Below are 22,074 nucleotides of genomic sequence, written 5' to 3'. Positions count from 1 at the left end.
ATGGCCTCTAGAACATTGCTGCTGCTATGAGCTTGCTTTCAAGAAAATCACCAAAAATGGGTAGGAGGATAGCTTCTGTTTCATTTTCATCCTCCAGATCTTGCAAGAATGCATCGAATAGACAGCATGCAATTCATATCCAGAACCCAAGCTGTGAGGAAGTCTAGAAAATGTAGTTTTGGGCTTCCCAGGGTCTGCATAAGAGGAAGAGGCTGGAACAGAAATTGAGCAAGCTGTTCCACGGTACTTGCCATAGTAAAACTTTTGTCTTCATTCAAGATGTTGGCAAAAATAACGAACAGGCCAGAACCATGTGGCACACCACTAGGAAATGCTCTCCAGATGGTTATCATTACGAGTACTCATATAACTTGGTAGGGTGATGGTTATAATTGGCAGAGCTGAGATTTAAACCTAGGTCTGACACCAATGACCGGAAAGCCGTATTTCCTTTTGATTCAATCAATTTTCTTTTGTTGTTTAAGTAGCTTAGAATCCACCTGAATTTATTCTTTATATTGGGCAGTCATGAAACACTATTCAAATCTGTGCTAAAATCAGGGTATTCTTTCCAAGAGTCTCTCCTGATTTACCAATTTCAACGAAAAGGAGATGCAAGTTTGTCATTCTGCAGGGGAACCCACGATGGTTTAGTGATCCCCATGCTAATCTAACATTCCCCACTCCTGCTTAAAACCTTCTAGTGGCTACATTGGTTAGAATTTGCATTTGCGTTGAGTAACAGAAAACTCAGAATGACTTGAACCAGAAAGAAACTTCTGCCTCACATAAAACACATCCAGAGGCAACAGTCAGGACTAGTAGGGCAGCTTCCCTCACAGTCATCAGGGCTTCGGGCTCTTTCTATCTTGTTACTCCATCATCCTCTGTGGCCTTACCGCAAAGTCCAAGGGAGCTACTGGAGTTCTAGTCATCATATCTACATTCTAGCCAGCTGAGAGGAAGGAGTGCAGGAACACTTCGAAGAAACACACAAACCTTTTGATTCTTTTTGGCTGAGTACTTGGTAAGCAGCTCCACTTAGCTACAAGGGAAGCTGGTAAATGTCTTTTGTGCAGATGGCTAGGAGAATGTGTTAGTGGCAAACAGCAGTCTCTGCTACAGTGACATCACTGCATCCTGCAATCCTGTTCATTGTGCATCTTCCTCATCATATTGTAAAATTTAAAAATGGCAGATGTCTTCTCCTACTCCTGGCACAGACACTGACATATTTTAGGCACTTTATCATTTGTTCAACAAAACATTTTTTGCCTAGTTTTTATTTCCTGATGAAATTTAAGAGGTGGTTTTAAAATAGATATGATTAGGTATACCTGTAAGACGTGCTTGAAAATCTGTGCGTAAAACAAAATTTTCTATTTAAATCTTACTTCTCCCTTGATTTCCAATACATTAGGGCATGTATTTCCAAGGGGGGGGAGAAGGGGAAAGGAACGCAAATAATTTAGAGGAAACTTACAAAATACAGGCAAAATCCAAAAGCAACAAAAATGCAAAGGAAGTATAAGAAATATAAGGATCAGAGGTTAAACAGAAACAAAATTCCCACGAAAATCAAATTTAATTTTAAATTTTAAGCCAGAATGAAAATTTCAAAGAAGCCACCAAATCAAACTACTACTGTAGGTAATTTGAACAAGTATCTTCAAGTACAGCATAATAGTTGAGAACTTGGCTTTGGAACCAAGTTAATTGCAGCTCTTCCTATTATTAGCTGTTACTCCTACCAGTTAATATCTGAGCTAAAATTTTCTCACTTGAAAAATGATATTCTTTCGTAATTGTTACAATGAGAAAATCAGAATATATGTGAAGTATTTAATACAAGGTTTAGTGCAAGGAAATATTCTATATATGGTAGTAATACCATTCTCATGATACATTTCACTTATAAAACTATTTTCCCTTCTCTCTAAAATTAAGTAGTTCTTAGAAATAAAACCTATCTTGAAAGTTGTTGCCTTTTTGTTTTTCCCCTTCTAAACTTATAGCTCCAGGACTAGTCATATACGTATTTTTTAAAAATTCCAGATCATGTGCTATTGATAAATGATCCCATTCACAAATTTGTAATTCTAATTATTTAAAAATTCATTGATAGCAATGTATATCAAAATAAATCTCTACAGACTCAACAGAATCAAAATCTCGGTCTTCTATGACAGTAATAGGTACTGAGGCAATTTACACTTATGATATTCCATAATATCTGATTTTCAACTCAAGAGAGGGAGGCAAGACACAAGTTAACAGTTTACACTAGTTTACAGGCTACTTCTAAATGTAGTCCTTACTAACGACCTCTTTTGCCCAGTTCATGGATCCTCAGAGTGTGAACTCTCACCTTTTTTCTTCTAGATAGCATGCCATATATACTTCTAATTCGCACTTATCAAAGAACATGCAATCAGTTCTTCACAAGACTATGAGCCTCTCTCAAAGGTGGGCACAATATCTTAAGTCCCTGGTATCTTCTCTAGGTTATGGAACTCATTTTCAGTGGATGATCACATGCTCCTGGAAATGGGCCCCTCCCCTAGCTATAAAAGATGAATCAAGAATCTAAACTAGTTAGTTTTATGGTGGGCCTTGACCTTCTTTTTTCTAACAAGATTAAGTAGGGGGTGGAGTGGGAGGGAGTAATGGGAGAGTATGGGAAAGATATTTTTCTCTCTGATAAAAGGCTGAGAGCTGCCCTTACCACCTTGTTTGGGATGTATGAAGATACCATATTTGGAGCTGTGGTAGTCATCTTGTGACCATGAGGCAATAGACACAGAACAGCAACGCTGAAGCTGATGGAACACAGAAAAAAACACTGAGTCACTGAATGAACCTGAGCACCTCCTATCACCAAAATTCTTATTAAGCTAAAAATAAATGTCCTTATGGCTGAAGTCAGTGTTAGGTTTTCTCTTACTTGCAGCCAAAAGCACCTCAGATACTACATAACACTTCTTCCTCCAGAATTTCTTATTGGTTCATTATATCCATTGGTTCCTGTTCTGCTTGCCTGTTCTTCACCAAAATGCCTATAATGCTTTTGGACATAGCTATGCTTTAAAATTTTCTGTTACTTTTCTATTCAAAGTTCCCCAAATACCCATATCTAGGTACTACACAGACTAACATTTGAAAGCAAACAGTATATGTCAGTGAACGAAAGACCTTTTTTTTTTTTTTTGGACAACATAAAGCTCTATGCCATGTATCATTCATTGGTAATAAACTCTAAGTTAGTAGCAGAGTTCTGATGAACAAAATAAGATTTGTGTAGCCCTCCGGATTAATAGCAGAGAATAGATTAGCAGCACTGTTCCTCCTGATGCTGATTTTTTCCCATTTTCTCAACTTTCATGAGATCAAAGGAAGAAACGCTTCAGGTCTGTTTACAAAATGGCATGCTGTCTACATAAAACGGATCCCATAAATCACCTTAAGATCCAGTCAGTTTAATATAAAATGTTTTTAATTGTTTTTGAAAACATTTAAAAAACAATTTTTGAGCACTTTCAATAAAAAAAGAGAACTGAAATGCTACTGCAATATTCAACTACTGTAGTTTCAGCAGGTACAACAGACAACAAAACACTGGGGAAATCTTGAATTTTTGCACTAAATGAAAACATGAAACAGGGCTTGTTTTTGTCATTTATGGTGTAGTAAAACACATTATAGTACAAGACTGTTATATGAACCTCTGATGCACTGCACAAAAAAACACTTTCCTTCTTTTCAGTTCAAAAGTCAGTGCTTATTGCAATTATATGCAAAATTATTTACTTCATGAAGTCTTATCATGATAAACAGTATGCAAAATGTTTAAAACATCAAAACAATGAAAATAATCTGAGAAAAGAACATATTCAACAATAACTAAGCAGAATTAGTAAACATAAAAAAGCAAATAACTTGTGAATAACTATGCTTGTCTGGTTAACAATGAACCAGTTTCAGTACAGCCAAGAAAAAAAAAAAAAGTGGTTACAGGAATACCTAGTACTGTACAAGATAAGTCAATAACACTCATGCACATTTTGTGATCATGTATTAACATGGTGAAGCAAACTAAACTTAACTTTTCCTGCTGTAATATTCTCATGTAAGAGAATAAGAAATAGAAATATCTCATTGAGATTAATGCACATTGCTACATAAGACAATTTTATCTGTCACTTTGATGACATTTTGTCTTTTCATAATGAAACACATTTAAAAAGTTTAATCTGTGGACTGTATTGGTTGCATTTATCCTAAGAGATGTGCCTACCACAGGTTCAACAAATTTAGTGCAATATATGAACCCCAGAAAGTTTGCTGGACGAATTCAACCAAATTTAAAGTGTTTGCTGCAATACTGTACAGGGGGTTAAAAATCCTCCAGTCTTTATATTTTTATCAAAAAAGATTTCCATTATTTTTGTATTAGTAGGAAGTTAATAATGTAAACAAGGGATTAGAATGGCCTCAAAATCTCCTTTTCAGAGTATCTCATGTAGAAAGGCTCCCATCATTTGTTAAAAGAAATCACACAGTTTCCTTTGGGTATTGCATACTTTGGTGTGCAGTAGTGCTGTGTCTCAATGTACAGTGAAGAAATAACTAGCATCAAGAAAGAAAATCTAACAGATCATTAAATCAAGATAACAGCAAACACACACAAATGCCAATAACTAGGACATATCAATATATAAACCTCTGAGCCAAACCTAGCACCATTTATTTATCAAAATGTTAATACCCTACTTTGCAAATTTATTGAACAATGAAATCTTATTAAATTAAACCCTTCATCACATTTGTTAAATATTCATGGATTGTAGTCTTCTGATTGGCTTACTAATTAAGGTAAAGGAAAGCTTAGCTAGGCTCAAGGTAGCATAGAAATGGTTTAATGTTAGCTTTAAAAACTTAACGGCAATTTTTAAGTCTATTTGAAACTGATCTTGAAGCTCACTTAAATGGAGCTGTCAACTAATGAGAAGATTTGTGTCACCATGAAGTTCATAAATAATTATTCACAAAACAAAATGGGAGCCACAGAGAGAAACATTTTAAAACAAATCCTGAGTGCTTCTTTTGCAATTGTGGTTATCACAATAAATAAAAATTAAGCATGTTATAAAATGCTCCTCTTCTTCAAGTACTATTGATATCCCCTTTGTTTTATCAGAGATACAAAGATTTGTGACTTCAGACCTCAGGTGGTGAAATGTTTTCTGTTTAGTTTTTTATGTTCTCTCCTGCTTATTTGTCTTTCAAAGGGATTCTCATGATCAAATTGCATTTCTATATTCAGGAGCAGTGAAGGAGTCAGTCACTAAATCGAGGACTTATAATTAAAACCCTTCAAAATAAATCTTAAATAGAATTTTAATATGTGCATGCAGACATACTGTGATGAAACTAAGAAAATGCTTTTAGTTTCCTTCTAAATTCCCCTATCTCAACTACCAAATAATAAAACATAAAATATTCTTCTAACATGCTTTTATTTATTCTATTAAATTACAATGTTTGGAATTACGTACTTGTTTTGTTTGTGTGTGTGTGCACGTGCGGGCATGTCTCTGTGTAAGCTCCATGTTAAAATCAACATTTTAAAAGAAGACTAATGCAAGGTCACAAATATAAATGGCTACTAGTTTTTTCCTTTTAAATATTTTAGCGCAGCTTTTGCTTTCCTTACATTAATATTTAATTTTCCATTATCTTCTCCTATTTAAGCCCTTCGTTGCAGGTGCAAATGGTACTGAAGTCCCAGAAAGTCCTACAGAGATTTTTTTTTCATTCTACAGTAGCTCTATGCTTCAAGCCTAAATATTTATAATAACCTGAATATTATCCCTGTTTCAAGGAAGACCTTCTTGTCTACAGTTCACCTTAACTATGATTTCATATCTAAATGATAATGCCAACAACAAAAAATATCCTATACCTAAAATCAATGGTTTCCTCTAAAATCTGTGCAGATCAACCAATGAATTAAAATAAACTTATACAAAATAAAGATCTAGACTGCTCTCGTAAAAGCTGGTTATTCTTTTGCTTACTAGCGAACAATGTGATTAAATGGGGAACATTATAAAATTGAAAACCTAATATTTGTTTTTCTACAGCCTACTCTCTTCAGAAACTTGTTAAGAGCTGAGGCGAGTCTAACCATTTCCTACTGAAGAAGAAACCGCTTCTGCAGCAAACTCTTAAAATGTCACAATTAATAGTAAGTGTTTCTGCTGCGGGAGGCACTTCCATTAAGACAAATACAATACATATGTCTTTCGATACAGTGTGCTACATATTATAAAATACAATTTAACCCAACATTTCAACAGTAGGGTGGTCCTTGCTTTCTATCCATTCAAAACCTGATGAAGTCATAGAGCTCATGGATTCACTGCAAATTTGTTGAAATAATGGGTCATTCTTTAATTCTTCCAGTGTAGCTTCATCATCTTGTCCCTGCTGACGACCTGGATCAAACAGTAGATTTGGATCTAAAGCGTTCAAATCATTGATGCTGCCTGAGAGCTCAGAAGACAACCTGATGTCGCTAGAAAAATCAGATGCAGGATTAGTGAGATCAGATGCTACCTGACCTACCAGCTGCTGGTTGGTTTGCAAGCTGTCTCCACTCAACAGGTCTTTAACAGTGCTACTGAAATCTAATTGTTGCTCTCCAATTTCTGATTGTGCTTGATTATCGCCAGGAGAAAAACTGATCTGATCGGTGCTATTACTTTTGGTGAGGTAAGATGGTGCTTGGAATTCATAAATAGAAGTGCTGGAATCGATCATATTCTGCGGATTGGCACTAGGAAAGACAGTGGAAGTTTCCAAAATCTGAGTGAGATTCATCCGGGCTGTATAATTGGAGGGCAGGTTGTTCATGCCCAAACCTCTCACTGCATCATCATTGTCAGAATCAAGTTTACTCAACAAAACATTGGTTATTTTTTTACTGTTTGTTTGCTTCTGAAGAGCATTTGGGAAGGCTGTTTGCATCATGACTGTCAATGGAACCGACTGACTTCTTTGAGCTATGTTGTTGGCACATGCATCCGTGTGAACGTTTGTGAAAATATGAACTTCAGGGGTTACTGGACTTCCAAAGGGGGTCACATTAGATCGGGGGATATTAGATACTGGGTAGAGGGTGCTTCCACTAAGATTACGTTGGCGATGAACAGCAGGGCTCACGCTTCGGCACCGGAAGTTGCTGCTGGCCGAAGAGTTAGTTCCTTTATTATCAAGAGGGGCAGGGACCGCAAAGCCCTCCTGTTTGTTGGTGTTACTTACAGTGGCACCTTGATGCTGCACAGGAGAGACAGGAGTCAGACGACCAAAATGAGTGTCATGATGTCTGGATTGAGACTGGTAGGACTGTCCAGGCACAGCAAAAGCATGAGGTTTCCTGAAACGGTCTTCCACTAGTTCCTGATAGCTTGGGAGAATGCCATGGCCAGAAACGGATGAATTACCAACCCCACTATACCCATTATTCATCCATTCAAGCTTGGTTTTGTCGGGGTGTGTGGCCATGGGTCTCTGCATCGGTTTCACAGGACTACTTGAGACAATGCTGGCGTCATGATATGCCATACTGGAGCTTATTGGGGTAAATGCAAATGGATTCCTGCATTCCACGGGGCTGGGAGGGACACTGCTGCTGCAGTTAGAATGGGGAGTACCGATGGGTGTATGTCGGCTACTTCCTAAAGCACTATCCACGGGCGTGGTCTGGGCCAACCTGGAGCAAGGGCTCTCCCGTGACAGGCTCTGAGACCCAGCAACCACTTCAGATGTAGGGGTGGGGGTGGGGGTGGGGGTCGGGGTCGGGGTGGGGGTCGGGGTGGGGGTGGGGATCGGAGTGCCATTGCTACGGATGGGGTGATAGAAGTGGGTGCTGGGGGCGTGAGATGACGCTGGAGCGCCTGGAGTCACAGACTGACTCTGAAGGGTCATTCCCAAACAGTTACCGTAAGCATGGGAATTGTTCATTGACATCTGCTGCTCCATGAGTACCAGCTCCTCTACAATACTGTCCTGTGTAAGCTCCTCATCGAAAGGAAAGTAGCTTTCATTTGCTTGGGAAACAGAAGGCTCGAACTCCTTCAGTTCGGACTGTAGAGGTAACTGATCTGAAGACTGTGCTTGCATTTGACTCAAAGAAGATTCTTGTATCTGGCTGTGTAGTTGCTGGGAATACGTGTCCTGTGGCATTCCTTCTAATTCCCAAACAGACTTCTCTAAGTCATTGATATCAGAGTGCTCAGGAACTGTCATGACACTGATATCTTGCTGTTGTTCACAGCCGGCAGATAGAAACTCAGAATCCTTAGTGACCTGTTGCCATTCATTTGGATTAAAGCTGCCATGCGATTTTGAATCACTGTCCAAGAGAAAGACACTGCCTTCAAGCTTTACTTTTATATCTGGAGATGATGATGGTGTGGTTTGCTGTTCTGAAGCTAAATCACTGGTAACAAGAGCAGAGGAATTCACTTGCTGAGGATGACTTGCCACTACGTGTGAGTTAACATTTGTTGATACCTTGCTAGGAATCTGAGAACCTGCTGCTGAACTTTCCGTTTTCCCTGAATGTGGAACCTTTTGGTCCTTCTTAACACTGCCTGGTTTCTGACCTTCTGAGATAACTGCAGAAAGCTGTTCCACAATTGGTTTCTTTACAGGAGGCACCTGGGACTCTTGCAATGCAGAAGACAGCCGCTTTCTTGGACTTTTAGTGCATAATTTAGGGTCTTTATTTATTGAGTCACCATTAGATGGTGAGCTGGTGCTGGTGAAAGTTAAGTTCTGAGTGGCAACTGAGAGAGTGATAGTGCTTTGATTATTGCCTGTTGAAGTGCCTGGCAGAATTTCATTACAGCGATTTTTACATTTGGTCCTCTGGTCACAGACCTTAGTTGCTTTTATTTCATTAACACCTTCATTTGAAGGTTTTTGCACTACTCCCTCTGTATTACTTTTCTGCCCTGAGAGGGCACTAGGTGTTGTTTTGGGCACGTCAGCCCCATCAGAGTTCTCTTGGCACTGTACAGGATGCTCATCTGATGACATCTCAGGTTCCATTTTGACTTCCACAGCAGATGGTCCCCCGGTGCTGCTGGTCCTGGATCCAGGAGACTGAAGTGAAACAACAGAACCATTCTTGATCTGTGGAAGGGTCCTTGATTCTTCCGTTGTCGCTGCAGCACTGTTTACTGAGGCAGAATGTTTCAGAGGGGCACTACTGTTGCTGGGTGTGAGGGATATTGCTGTCATTTTCACCACATTTAGAGAACTCACGTGTGACGTGGGTACAACAGCGGTTTTGATGGGACTACTAGTAAAGAGGACAGTAGTTGGAGAGCGGATGGTGAGGGCACTGGTGTTGGCTGGTTTGGGTAAGATCTGAGGGTAGCGGTGTCGGGCAGAGCGATCCCCCCCAGGACTGGCTGGGACGTGCTGAGGAGTCTTTGGTGCCTGCTTCACAGACTGCATGTGCTGGGTGACCACCTGTACATTGAGGGGAAGAACTTTGCCGTCAGAAGAACTCATTGGACTTGGTGAAGTTACCAGTTGCCTGGTCCGTTGGACCTGTTAAAAAGGCGGAAAACAAAAATATCAGATGTAACAAGTCTAGAATACAAATAGCAATTCATATATTCATTAGTATTAAGGCATTTAATACATGTAATGCTAAAAAGAAAAAAAAAGACAGTTCGTATGTTAGACAAGTTTTTAGACCAGATTCGATAGGATCAGACAAGTAAATACTATAATAAATGCAACATAGTGTAATACAGTTACCAAATACAATGATATGTAAGAAGAGAATTATTAAGACTTCAGTGAAAAACTTCACATTTGTGATGAATACTTGCTAAAACAATGAATTTGAAGGAGGTTATAGGGAGCAGAAATAAAATCTTGAAGAAACATGCAACTATAAAGGTATCTAACTGGAGTCTGTGGCAAGATGACTCACTCACAGGGGAGACTGTCTTATAAATGGATCTACCTTGGGCATTACTAATAAATCACTGCGGATAAGGTCTCAGATAAAACTACTGCCTTCCCCAGTTTGCTCTACAATGAATAGTGCAAGAGTATGGTTCCCAGGTATTCCATGTTTCAATAACATGATGATGACGATGATAAGGATAATGATAAGAACAGGAAAAACCACAAGATACTATATTTCCCTAATAACATCATAAATAACAACATAAAATACCATCTTGCTTTAGCATGATGCACTCTCATTTTATTTTTATTTTTTTATTTTTAAACATTAAAAAAACATTTATTTATTTATTTTTGGCTGCTTTGGCTCTTTGTTGCTGTGTGTGGGCTTTTCTCTAGTTGCGGCAAGTGGGGGCTACTCTTCGTTGTGGTGCACGGGCTTCTCATTGTGCATGGGCTTCTCATTGCGGTGGCTTCTCTTGTTGTTCGGCATGGGCTCTAGGAGCACGGGCTTCAGTAGTTGTGGCATGCGGGCTCAACAGTTGTGGCTCACGGGCTCTAGAGCGCAGGCTCAGTAGTTGTGGTGCACGGGCCTAGTTGCTCTGCGGCATGTGGGATCTTCCCGGACCAGGGCTTGAACCCGTGTCCCCTGCACTGGCAGGCGGATTCTTAACCGTGGCGCCACTAGGGAAGCCCCTGCACTCTCATTTTAAAAGCCTCTTCATCATAAACTCAGTTGTGTGAGACAGACAAGTAGACCATAACCTCTATTTGTTGATAAGGAAAGAGACTCAGAGTAGCTTAGAGACTTGACCGAGGTCCCACCATTGAGACAAGTCTATGTTAATGTACTACCAACACATATTACAATTTTGCTCCATCTGAATGTTAAAAAGGAAACAAATATAAACCAAAAAAAGTTTGCAATTTTGTCACCTTTGCTTGGCTAGAGATGAAACAACTCTGAAAATGACTCATCTCTTACATAAAGCTCTGACTGGTTATGTGCAAACTTGTATGTCTTGTAATTGCACTTCCGTTCCTTTTATAGCTCACGCTGTAATCAACAACGTATATCCTGAATAAAAGAACCGACTGAAGTGAAATCTGTGTGTGGTCACAAAATCAGTTTATAACTGAATCTACACCTATACTTGCCTCCTTCTTCTGTGCCACTTTTAACTAAACAACTGACTTCCCACAATCCCAGTAAGGCCAAATGCTATTTAATGATATTACCGGAATGGGACTAGGGACAGCTGCCACAACGATACCAATAGGCTGAGGAGAGAGGATTGCAGGATTTCCATTAGAAAGACTAGTCACTCCATTGGTTGTAGCGCCTTCTGATTTTTTTGCTGAGGACTCTCCTGGCAAAGGGGATTGTAGTTTCTGTTCTTGTTGTTTCTTTTGGATTTTCCGTTGCAATTGCTGTTTAGCGTCAATAGGAGATGGCAGAGTCTTCACTTGAGGCTGAAAGGAATTACTTTCAGCTGTAGGTATAAAAGCAGAAGGCTGGGTAATTCCTTTAATTCCTGAAAATAAACAGAAAGTAAAGCTAAAATACTCCTCTTTATACAAAGCGGTTACAACTCAATTTCTAAGACTATGTAGCCATTTACTGGACAAAGCAACCAAACCCAGCAAATTTTAACTCACAGTTTCTTTATGAAGCATAAATATTACACTTCCAGTTTATAAACATTTGTCAATATGGTTTTAACTGACACCTTAAAATACGGTTCAACTTGGGTGACAGCTGTAGTTATATCTGCAATAATAGATGAAGATTTTGAAAAGAGTAGTAGCTATGTCACTAATGTGCAAAAGCTAAGATAAATGCCAAGAGAGCATGTTTTACATATTATCAGTAGATGTCAGAAAAATCTTCCTTCCCCCTTCTCTAATTAAGAAATTCATGCATTTTCATGATTTTAATACTCAGTCCACAAGGGGTACTCAATAAATATTTGCTGAAACCATCCATATCTTAGGAAAAAATTGTACGGGGAAAACAAGTCTTTAATTCTACATGAATTTCACGAAAACAGGTAATACAATTTTAACCGCTTTAATTAATTAATTATTCCAGTATGACCTAGGAGAAATTAAGCAGAGCTTCTTAATAAGACTAAGGTTAAGGTATTCTAAAAAAGGGTCACTGAGAAAGCTTTTTAAAGTAGTAGTAAGATCAACACTGAGGAAAAGGGATGATAAAATAAGCAAGGGATAAATTTTAAGAAAACTTGATTATGTAATACAACTGATTTTTCAAAAGCTCATTTCACATTTAGGGAGTGGCATTAAGATCATTAGATAGTGAGCAGGGGTCAGTAGAAACAGTGGAGAGAGGCAAAGGGAGGACACCCCTGTCCTGCTGGCACATCCTGACCTTCCCTTCCCCAGCCGTTTCTGCTTTTCATCTTGTCAACAGCAACAGCTTCGTGAGGGGGAGGCGGGAAGGAGAGAAAGGGACTGTAAACTCTAACCCACACACTCACTGCTCAACAATCCCACATGTTCTGACCGCCCTTTTATCACCTAAGTACTATTCTTTCTCCTCAAATCCAACTCGAATTGCGCTGCTCCCATCCAGTCCGCAGCCTCGGCTCTGGCTGCTCAGCACCTGAACCCGAGGGCCTGTGCCAACCGCTCAAGCTCGCTGCCTCATGCCTCCTGCTAGGGTTTCTGGACAGGCATGAGTTCCAAGCAGCTGCTTACAAAGGACGTCTGTAATACAACCTGTTCTTAATATGGAGACGATATTTACAAAAAACCAAGTGCACCTTCAAAGGAAGAAGATTCATCACTACCAAAGATATTTTTAAAAGTGGCAATGGGGCTTCCCTGGTGGTGCAGTGGTTAGGAATTTCCCTGCCAATGCAGGGGACACGGGTTCGAGCCCTGGTCCGGGAAGATCTCACATGCTGCGGAGCAGCTAAGCCGTGTGCCACAACTACTGAGCCTGAGCTCTAGAGCCTGTGAGCGGCAACTGCTGAGCCCAGGTGCCACAACTACTGAAGCCTGTGCACCTAGAGCCCACGCTCCACAACAAGAGAAGCCACCGCAATGAGGAGCCTGTGCACCACAACGAAGAGAAAGACGCTTGCTGCAACTAGAGAAAGCCTGCATGCAGCAGCGAAGACCCACTGCAGCCAAAAATAAATTAAAAAAAAAAAGTGGCAATGGCTGAGAACGAAATTTCAGAAGATTGTTAAAAAAACAGTCAGCCTCCCGAGCTACTTTCAAAAAGTGAAAATGCCTACTTATATATGTGATTTTTAGTATTTTGGTTTAAAAAATATACCTTTCTTCACACTTAGCCTTAAAAATCCATTCATTCAACATTTCTTTCAGTGAGACTATGTGAATAATGTGGGAAATAAGAAGATAGAGATGTCTCTGTTTCTTTACCCCATGATACCTCCTAAGTCCTCAACTTGTGGAAGTACTCTTCTGGGTGTCAGTAGGGGTAGCAGAAAGAGAACACAGAAAGCTGAAGGGCCCATATCTTTTAGAACCTCATTTTGCCAGAAGCTAGGAAGACAGTCTGGTGTAAAGGAGTAACCTGGGTTTTGGAGAAGGACAAACCAGGATTCAAATTCTGGCTAATTCCACTACTTATTTGACTATGGACAAATTACTTAACCTCCCTGAATCTGTTTCCCGATCTGTAAAATGGGAATAAATATCCCCTACCTTACAGGACCGCTGGGAGAATAAATGAGGTAACAGATGTGAGCTATCTAGCTAGATAAGGCTGCCTAAGCACTCTTCTGCCCCTGTGTAACTACATAACTATACAGATTAGAGCCATCCATTTTATATCGAGACAGGAAAAACTATGAGGAGGCTCTTGTAAAAAGCTATTTTGCTGATATTTATGGTCCTCAATTGACAATAAAATGAGAGAACAGAACAATCTCTCTCACACACATACTGCAAATGCTTAAAGCTTCTGATAAATTTAAACAGAGAAAAAGGATTCCTTATTAAAATAATGAAGTTAAGATAGAAAAGTAAAGTCATTTAAGAGTATAATTATAATTATAATTCTGGCTGTGATAAATCTACTGTTTCATATTAATAAATTTTTTATAGAAGTTATAATTTCCTAGAGTAATAAAAAAATGTATTCACTCTTTTTTTAGGTTTATAAAGTATGACTGAAATAAGACATTTTAAAAATTTCATTAAAATAGATACTTTACACAGCTATTAATTTAGGAGGGAGTTATTATTCCAACGATACTGTCAGTCCTAATACTGTTAATTCTTAAGTTGCTATCTGAATAAAAATACTCATCTGAATGCATATTAAAAAAATCACTCCTGCTATTTCATAGTAATGCTTCACATGGTTTATTTTTTGTAAGACTAAGGTACCTTTCACATTGTCCAAAGATCATTTCACTTATAAGTATTAGTTTAGGGGATAAGAGTCGTAGCAAGTAATTAAAAAACTTAATCTTACTTTATATTTGTAATATTTAATTTATCAATTTAGAAATACATATATACTTAAAAGTACACATACGCATCTTCTTTAAACTTTAAAACAGCAATGGAAAAATTAATGAAATACCAACTAGGAAATCATAAAAGTTTCATACTTAAGCAGAGCAACATACAAAGCTATAACTTAAAGTTTATCATGAAAGAACTATTATTATTTTTGTTAGCTCAACAAGCCCATCTGAATTTAGTATTAAGGGAAGTAAGAGTGGACGCATACAAATACTAAAAAGGCAAAGGAGGTTTTTAGCTAAGCTCTTCTTTTTACTACCAACTCTAAAGACAGTTAACACCCTGTCAGTTTTAGCTTGTTAATAATTTTGTACCTGGTGGTGCTGCGGCCATTACAGTTAGAGCTGCCATCGACTTGGTGCCTATATAGTGACTTTTTACAAGGAAGCGGGCTAATTCCAAGACCGTGTCAAATGGCTGGCTTAACACTTTCTGGGCCCATTCACACACAAGACGGCAAGCAGAAGTGATAACTTCCTCATCAATATTTTGAAGCTGCCCGGAAGGTTCAGCTCCTTCCAACTAAACAAAGGAAAAAGGAAAAAACTTTTAAAAGAAAGTTCAGAGAAATTAAATTGAAGCACACTTAAGATACATGTTCTTAATCAGAAGACACAATATAAAACTATTGAGTCAAAGTAGTACTAAGTGAGTGGTACTGGCAGGCATAAAAGTACTGCAAATATGAGGTCTATGCCTATACCCACTGGTGCACAGCCACCAGCAGTGTTGTGAATATAACATTTAAACATATATTGTTAAACATATATGGAGACTAACAGATCTTTTGAATTTTTTAAAAAGCCTTTTCTAACATCAAGAAAACAAGCTATGCCATAAGCCGTATTTCCTCTTCTGAAAACATTCGTTCTACACGTTATTCTATAACTTAAATTTGCCTCTTGACAATATATACCATAGATATATCTACCAATCAGGAACTTTAGATCCATCTTTTTTCTCCTTAATTTCACGAACCACGGTGATATAAGTCATATATGCTAACAGTTACCAGCCACTGTTGAATTTTTTGGCTCATTTATTTAGTAAAAGACAGTTCCTGGTCCCTGGTTTTATCCAAATGAGACCATGCAGAATCGTTTCAATGTTGATAATAAGGTACAATTCTACTTATCAAAAAGAAAAGGCAGAAATTCTTACCCCATCCCCAGTTTTGTGAAAATCAAGATTGGGTAGTGTTGGCATATGAACAAAAGCTTTTTTTCTTAGTCCACTGTAGCAATACGTAATAAATGGTTAAGGTCTGAAGTACTCGAAATTAAATGAACTGTTTATATAGTTAGCACTTGAAAAGTAACCATATATGAAATGAGAATAAAATCAGCCTGAGATACCATCGACTTTCTGAATTCTTCTGTAAAAGAAAACTTAATTATTAGAAGCTCAGGACACCTTTACTCTTTTGAAACTGAAACAGTCCTTGTAGAATGTTACTGGCTCAAATGGAACAAAATGATTTTCATCTGTTATAAATTTTATGAATAAATGTTCCTAATAAGCGGTGCCAGCCACCAGTAACAAACAGGTCAGAAGGAAAGGAATATCCAGATGGAAACCTGGCAGAGAGAAGGGAAACTTTAGCCCAGGGCACTGGGACAAAAACAACTCTTATGAGTGTCACAAGAGCTTTAACCTTTTCACTTCTCTTTTTCCACTGAAACGTACAGGATTATCACCTGTAACATGCCAAAGACACATGAAGACATTTTTGTTTGTACTCAGGAAACAAGACTCGGTCGTGCAACAACTGGTTACAGAACACCTGGAGCCGTTTGAGAAAAGCAGCCTCTCCCCTTCCCCTCTTCATCTCCCCCACAGCAGAATTTTTATGTTTTGGAAAAGGCCAAAAGCTAAGCAGAGAGAAATGATGCATTTCTAATATGATACAGAGACCCTCCATGTTACAATCTTCTTCCAAGGGTAGGAAGAACTTTAGTAAACTCTTAATTTTAATTTCCTTACTTCTGTTTGCTCCTAAGTATTTCTCTATCATGAGAGGGGCCTTTTCTATGCCCTGGCTTTAATTTTAATACAGCCTTTAAAGGGTTGGATGAAAATACAAAGAGAACACTAATCCTACAGCACAAGTTCCACAAAAAAATTGTTTGAATGTTGTATATATTACCAAAGAGATCCCTATGTTTCTAAATTAGAGGAAGGAAAGATGATAAACTAACATCTTTCTCCACTTTCACTGACATAATTTACAACTGCTGTACTGTGGCGTGCCTTAGTAATTCTATTGTTAAGGAAAAGAAGATCAGACCATTAAGAACACATTATAGTGACAGAGTAAGGTGAAATCTATCACAATCCTAATAACCACTATTTGTTATTTCTCTTGCAGTGTGATAAACAGCTGGGAAAATACAATTTACAATTATTCTAAGTACTTTTGAGTCGTTTATATTTGTTGATTTAAATTTATTTCTAAATATAGTTGCTAGTTGAACTACAGCAGCAGATGTTCTGTAATAAGGGAGAACTTAAAGAGATTACTAAAAACCATTCTGGTAAAGGATATTTAGATTTGCCTCTCGTGCCCAGACGACGTGCCTTCATGTTTGGAAAGACATTTTTCATGATCTTTCCAAAGTCAGCAGCACTTAATGGATGGTAACCAAGATTGTCACAATAGCTCCTGCAAAAGAAGGAGGGATCAATTCAGAGAGAGCAACAGAATTCAGAATCATATTAGCACAGCGTTATTTCAGTCCAATTTGACCCCTATGACAAAGTGAAAAAACACATCTTCAAGTCATTCACCACAAATTTCATTGATACATGCTCATCCTTCTTTAAAGACTAACTCAGGCTTACTTAGCTTGTTTCATCCTCAGGGTACACAGTACTACTGCTTTTAATAGCAAAAACTTGCAGTAAGACATTGGCAGTACAACGTTTTCCAGCTACAATCCAAACGTGCATTCTGAAATGAGAATATCCAGGCTCGACCAGTAAGGCTATACGTTTCCACATATATATCAAGCTCACATACTGGAATAATTTCCAATGTAAACATTATGTGTGTCAGACATTAGAGACAAAACTACTACATGGTTTGGAATAGAAACACGATGTATTAGAACTAAAAGGGACCTTAGGGATCATCTATACCAACACTCTCATTTTACCAATAAGGGAAAAAAATGAAGGCACAGTGTTCTCACCCCCCCTCCCCCATTATTGCAAGGAGAAAGTACCTTGTAAGGCAGTAACTTCAAGTGGGACCAGGGAAACAAGCCAAGTCTCACCTACTACTAGATCAGGTGTTCTGTTTTTCTATACAGCTGCCAGTCATGGGTAAAAGGCCAATTCCTTCTCTACCAGTTCAGCAGCAGGAAAATGCCATGTCCTGTTCTGGCTACCAAGGCCAACAGTTATGAGGAGAACCGCTACCAAAGAGCAAGTCAGAGGAATTCCAAAATAACTCAATCAAATCTCCCCAGCTCATCCCCCATTTCAGCATCAACTAGAGCAGCTTCTTGATGAAGCAGTCATGCAGTAGAGAGCCAAGGAGAGAGGTTTAGGATGAAGAAGGAAAACCCCTGGAATGGGCAGCATATAACAGTAACTGGGACTTGAGTTCTTGTAGATGGCTGAATACCCTGGCAACATTCTTGAAGTGACCTGAATTCCAGAAGTCAAATTGGTAGACTCAGGAGAAGGTTGGGACCCCTGGGAGACTTAATAGAGAGAACAGGGTAGGTCTGAAGACTGGTGTTTTTCTTGATTGTGCCCTCCCTATCCCAGCACCAAATACCACACACTTCTGCTGGGGGTGGGGCTGAGGGGAAGGAGAAGAGTTGCCTGGCAAGTGCATTCTCAACAATGCCGCACAGTAGGGAGAAGGGAAAGGAGCTAATATGTATCGAAAACTCCCTCTATAAGAAATATCAGATACATCATATGTAAGTTGAGACTAATACTCCAAGTGTCTGGGGGCCAAGGTTTAAAGCACAAAGTGAAGGAGTGACTATTTTGGGGGGCTGACAATTTAAATGAATTGCATCAAATCATAACCATCTCAGTAGCAAGTTAAATTGGTCATCTTTATGGTTTAAACCAGCGCAGAAAGAAAATGTGAATGATCTCTTTTACACCTTAGGGACTTGATACTTGTTTCCTCTACCTGGAATATTTTCTTACCCTTCAAGCCCCTGCTTGTTATGATTTTGAAAGGGTCTCTACTGACTACCCTATCTAAAGCAGTACTCTCCTGCCATACCCTCACCATATTCCTTGTGTGTGTACTTTCTTTTCAATGCCTGACTTAAAATTATGTAACAGCCAATTTATTTGTTATGTATCCTCCATTAGACTGTAAGTTCAACCAGGGCAGTGACCATATCTATCTGGTTCATCACTGTATTCTTAGCACTCGGAACAAGACTGAAGAGTCATATTATGCCCACGTGTCACATTAAACCTTAATATGACATACAACTTAAAATGACTTTAAATATGACTTAATAAGTATGTCACATTTAAAATGACAAGAACCTTAAAGAAACACATAAAACAAACAAAGCAAAAAAGAAAACAGTGCCCACTGGCTCCTATGACAGCACTGGCAGAGGGGCCTAAAAAAACTGAAACCAAATAAAGAGAATCAAAGCAATGAGTCTAATGAGAGATATAATATCCATTCTCTTCTCCTTTTGTGATTTAGGTTTTGATATTTTTTCCATTATATTAGTATACCGAAGTTCTTTATTTTGGCAGAAGGGGTAGGTGGAAGGTTGACAAAATTAAGTATCAGGATGACGAATGCAAAATTTGTTTGTCAAACTGAACTAATCCTGAGTGTGATTTCAGAATGTGACCATCTAGTTTCATCTGGTTTTTGATTCTTATTTATTCCACTAGAAGCAGGGAATTCACTATTTGGAAGGATAACAATGAACTTACCTTTAAAATACTCTTTAGTGGATAAATATATAAAGTATCGGTTGGCCAAAAGGTTCGTTTGGTTTTTTCTGTAAGATGGCTCTAGTAGCACTTATTGTCTTTAACTTCATTCAAAACAATTTTGTTAGATTGTATGTGACAGCTGTCATATCAGCGTGCATTTAAAAAAAGACATCAAAACTGGTGAAGTTTTGTGTAGCCATTTTAATATTGAAGATGGAAGGAAAAAAGCAACATTATTTCAAGAAAGGTAAAAACGCAACCGAAATGCAAAAAAAGATTTGTGCAGCACATGGAGAAGGTGCTGTGACTGACTGAAGGTGTCAAAAGTGGTTTGCGAAGTTCTGTGCTGGAGATTTCTCGTTGGACAATGTTCCACGGTTGGGTAGACAATTGAAGTTGATAGTGATCAAATAGAGATATTAATTGAGATCAATCAACGTCATCCCACGTGGGAGATAGCAGACATACTCAAAATATCCAAATCAAGCGCTGAAAATCATTTGCACCAGCTTGGTTATGTTCATTGCTTTCATGTTTGGGTTCCACATAAGTTAAGCGAAAAAAACCTTCTTGACCGTATTTCCACATGTGATTCTCTACTAAAACATAACGAAAACGCTCTGTTTTTAAAACAAACTGTGACGGGCGATGAAAAGTGGATACCGTACAATAATGTGAAACAGAACAGATCATGGGGCAAGCGAAATGAACCACCACCAACCACACCAAAGGCCGGTCTTCACCCAAAGAAGGTGATGTTGTGTATATGGTGGTATTGGAAGGGAGTCCTCTATTATGAACTCCTTCTGGAAAATCAAAGATTAAGTCAAACAAGTTCCCAATTAGACCAACTGAAAGCAGCACTCCACGAAAAGCATCCAGAACTAGTCAACAGAAAACACAGAATCTTCCATCAGGACAATGCAAGACCACATGTTTCTCTGATGACCAGGCAAAAACTATTACAGCTTGGCTGGGAAGTTCTGATTCATCCGCCATATTCAACAGACATTGCACCTTCAGATTTCCATTTATTTTGGTCTTTACAAAATCCTCTTAATGGAAAAAATTTCAATTCCCTGGAAGACTGTAAAAGGCACCTGGAACAGTTCTTTGCTCAAAAAGATAAAGTTTTGGGAAGATGGAATTATGAAGTTGCCTGAAAAATGGCAGAAGGTGAATACGTTGTTCCATAAAGTTCTTGGTGAAAATGAAAATTGTCTTTTATTTTTACTTAAAACCGAAGGCACTTTTTGGCCAACCCAATACTTTGGAGACATATAATAAACAACTCAAATTATACCTCCTGAATCATATAGTAGGCAATGTTAAGAATAAAACTGCTTATGGTTCAAGACTCTATACGTTGACACCTTACATGTCAAAGAGAAAATAAAGAGCGCCTCAATTTGAAAGTAACAATGACAATACCCAGACAGGTCATCAATTTCTTTAATTTTGTGAAATTAATGAACTGGAAATGAGTTCAGAAGGTTGTATAGTTCAACTTCCTGCCAGGTGTGGAAATGGCTATCCTCCTGAATGATGGGTTACCTCTGAACACTTCTCCTGATAGGAAGGGCTCTATATTGTGACCTGGCCTATCCAATTTTCAGTGGTTCTAATTTTCAAAGAAAAATAACTTATTACAGCCTCTTCCCCATTGAGAAGTTCTAGACATTCAGTGACACTGTTTAATATAATTAAGCATTTATAGGCTATCTATTCATAATTTTGAAACCAGGGCTATATAAGATGCCATAGGTCATTCCAGGCCATGTGGAGATCTTGGATAGTTTACACCTTGTTTTCCTGCTTCATAACTAAACTGCAGGTTGATCAAGCAAGATATGGTGTCAGTTAACACCTAACTCAGCGTCAGATTATATTTATGCAAGACTCAAAAAAGGGGAAGGTACAGAGAATGTTCTGTTCACAGGATAACTAACACTCTAATGCCATTCTTAAAATGAGATTTTTCCTTTGGTCTTGCTCTTTTTTTAAAAGTATGCTTTACAGACTTTGAAATTAAGCTTAATATTTAATATGGCCATGAACATGTCACTCAAAATCCTCAGTAGCAAGTCAGTCTTCAATGTTTATTCATACCATTTACAAATAAACTATTAAGTTAAAGGTAAACACTGCTTAAAGGTACAAAAATACAAATAAAAATCATAAAAGACTTGTGGCAAAATATAGTCATAGGATACATAACAATACCTGGACAGTTTTGGACTGCTTTGTATGTGTTACATCAATTAATCCCCCCAACCACCTTGAGGCAGGTTGTTTTTTTTTTGTTTTTTTTCCTGTGAAGCTGTTTTTATAGTTCTTTTGAGACATTAAATTTCAAAACCCATTATAAATAAGCCCCTATTTTCTTACAGATGTTAAAAAAAATGGCCTCAACATTATTTATATGAAAACATTCACACATACTTTAGTATACATAAAGTATATGTTACCTATACTGCCTAAATGCCAGTTAATGAGGATGGTGACAGTAGCTCCTAGAATGCAATTAAGCTGTCTCCTTGCAATGACACATTATTACCTATAAAAAGACTGATGCAAAAGATAATCCTTACATTATTATGTAGAAAATAAAGAAAACAG

General features: G+C 38.2%; 1 protein-coding gene across 2 annotated transcripts in view; it reads right to left on the bottom strand.

The window, feature by feature from the left end:
• Window positions 1-3,441: 3,441 nt before the first annotated feature.
• The window catches only part of RFX7 (regulatory factor X7), a 148,712-nt gene continuing 130,079 nt past the window's right edge, over window positions 3,442-22,074 (bottom strand). For both annotated transcript variants that reach the window (XM_079912285.1, XM_079912284.1), the window contains exons 6-10: window positions 17,066-17,182; window positions 15,682-15,766; window positions 14,835-15,042; window positions 11,233-11,528; window positions 3,442-9,624 (exon numbers count right to left, since the gene is read on the bottom strand). In XM_079912285.1, the coding sequence (XP_079768411.1) occupies window positions 6,340-9,624; window positions 11,233-11,528; window positions 14,835-15,042; window positions 15,682-15,766; window positions 17,066-17,182 (3,991 nt within the window). In that variant the 3' untranslated portion in view covers window positions 3,442-6,339. The remainder of the gene's footprint in view (window positions 9,625-11,232; window positions 11,529-14,834; window positions 15,043-15,681; window positions 15,767-17,065; window positions 17,183-22,074) is intronic.

Source organism: Stenella coeruleoalba (genome assembly GCF_951394435.1).
Source record: "Stenella coeruleoalba genome assembly, chromosome: 2".
Taxonomy (NCBI): Eukaryota; Metazoa; Chordata; class Mammalia; order Artiodactyla; family Delphinidae; genus Stenella; species Stenella coeruleoalba.
The sequence above is the reverse complement of the archived record's forward strand: the minus strand, read 5'-3'. Positions and strand labels throughout refer to the sequence as shown.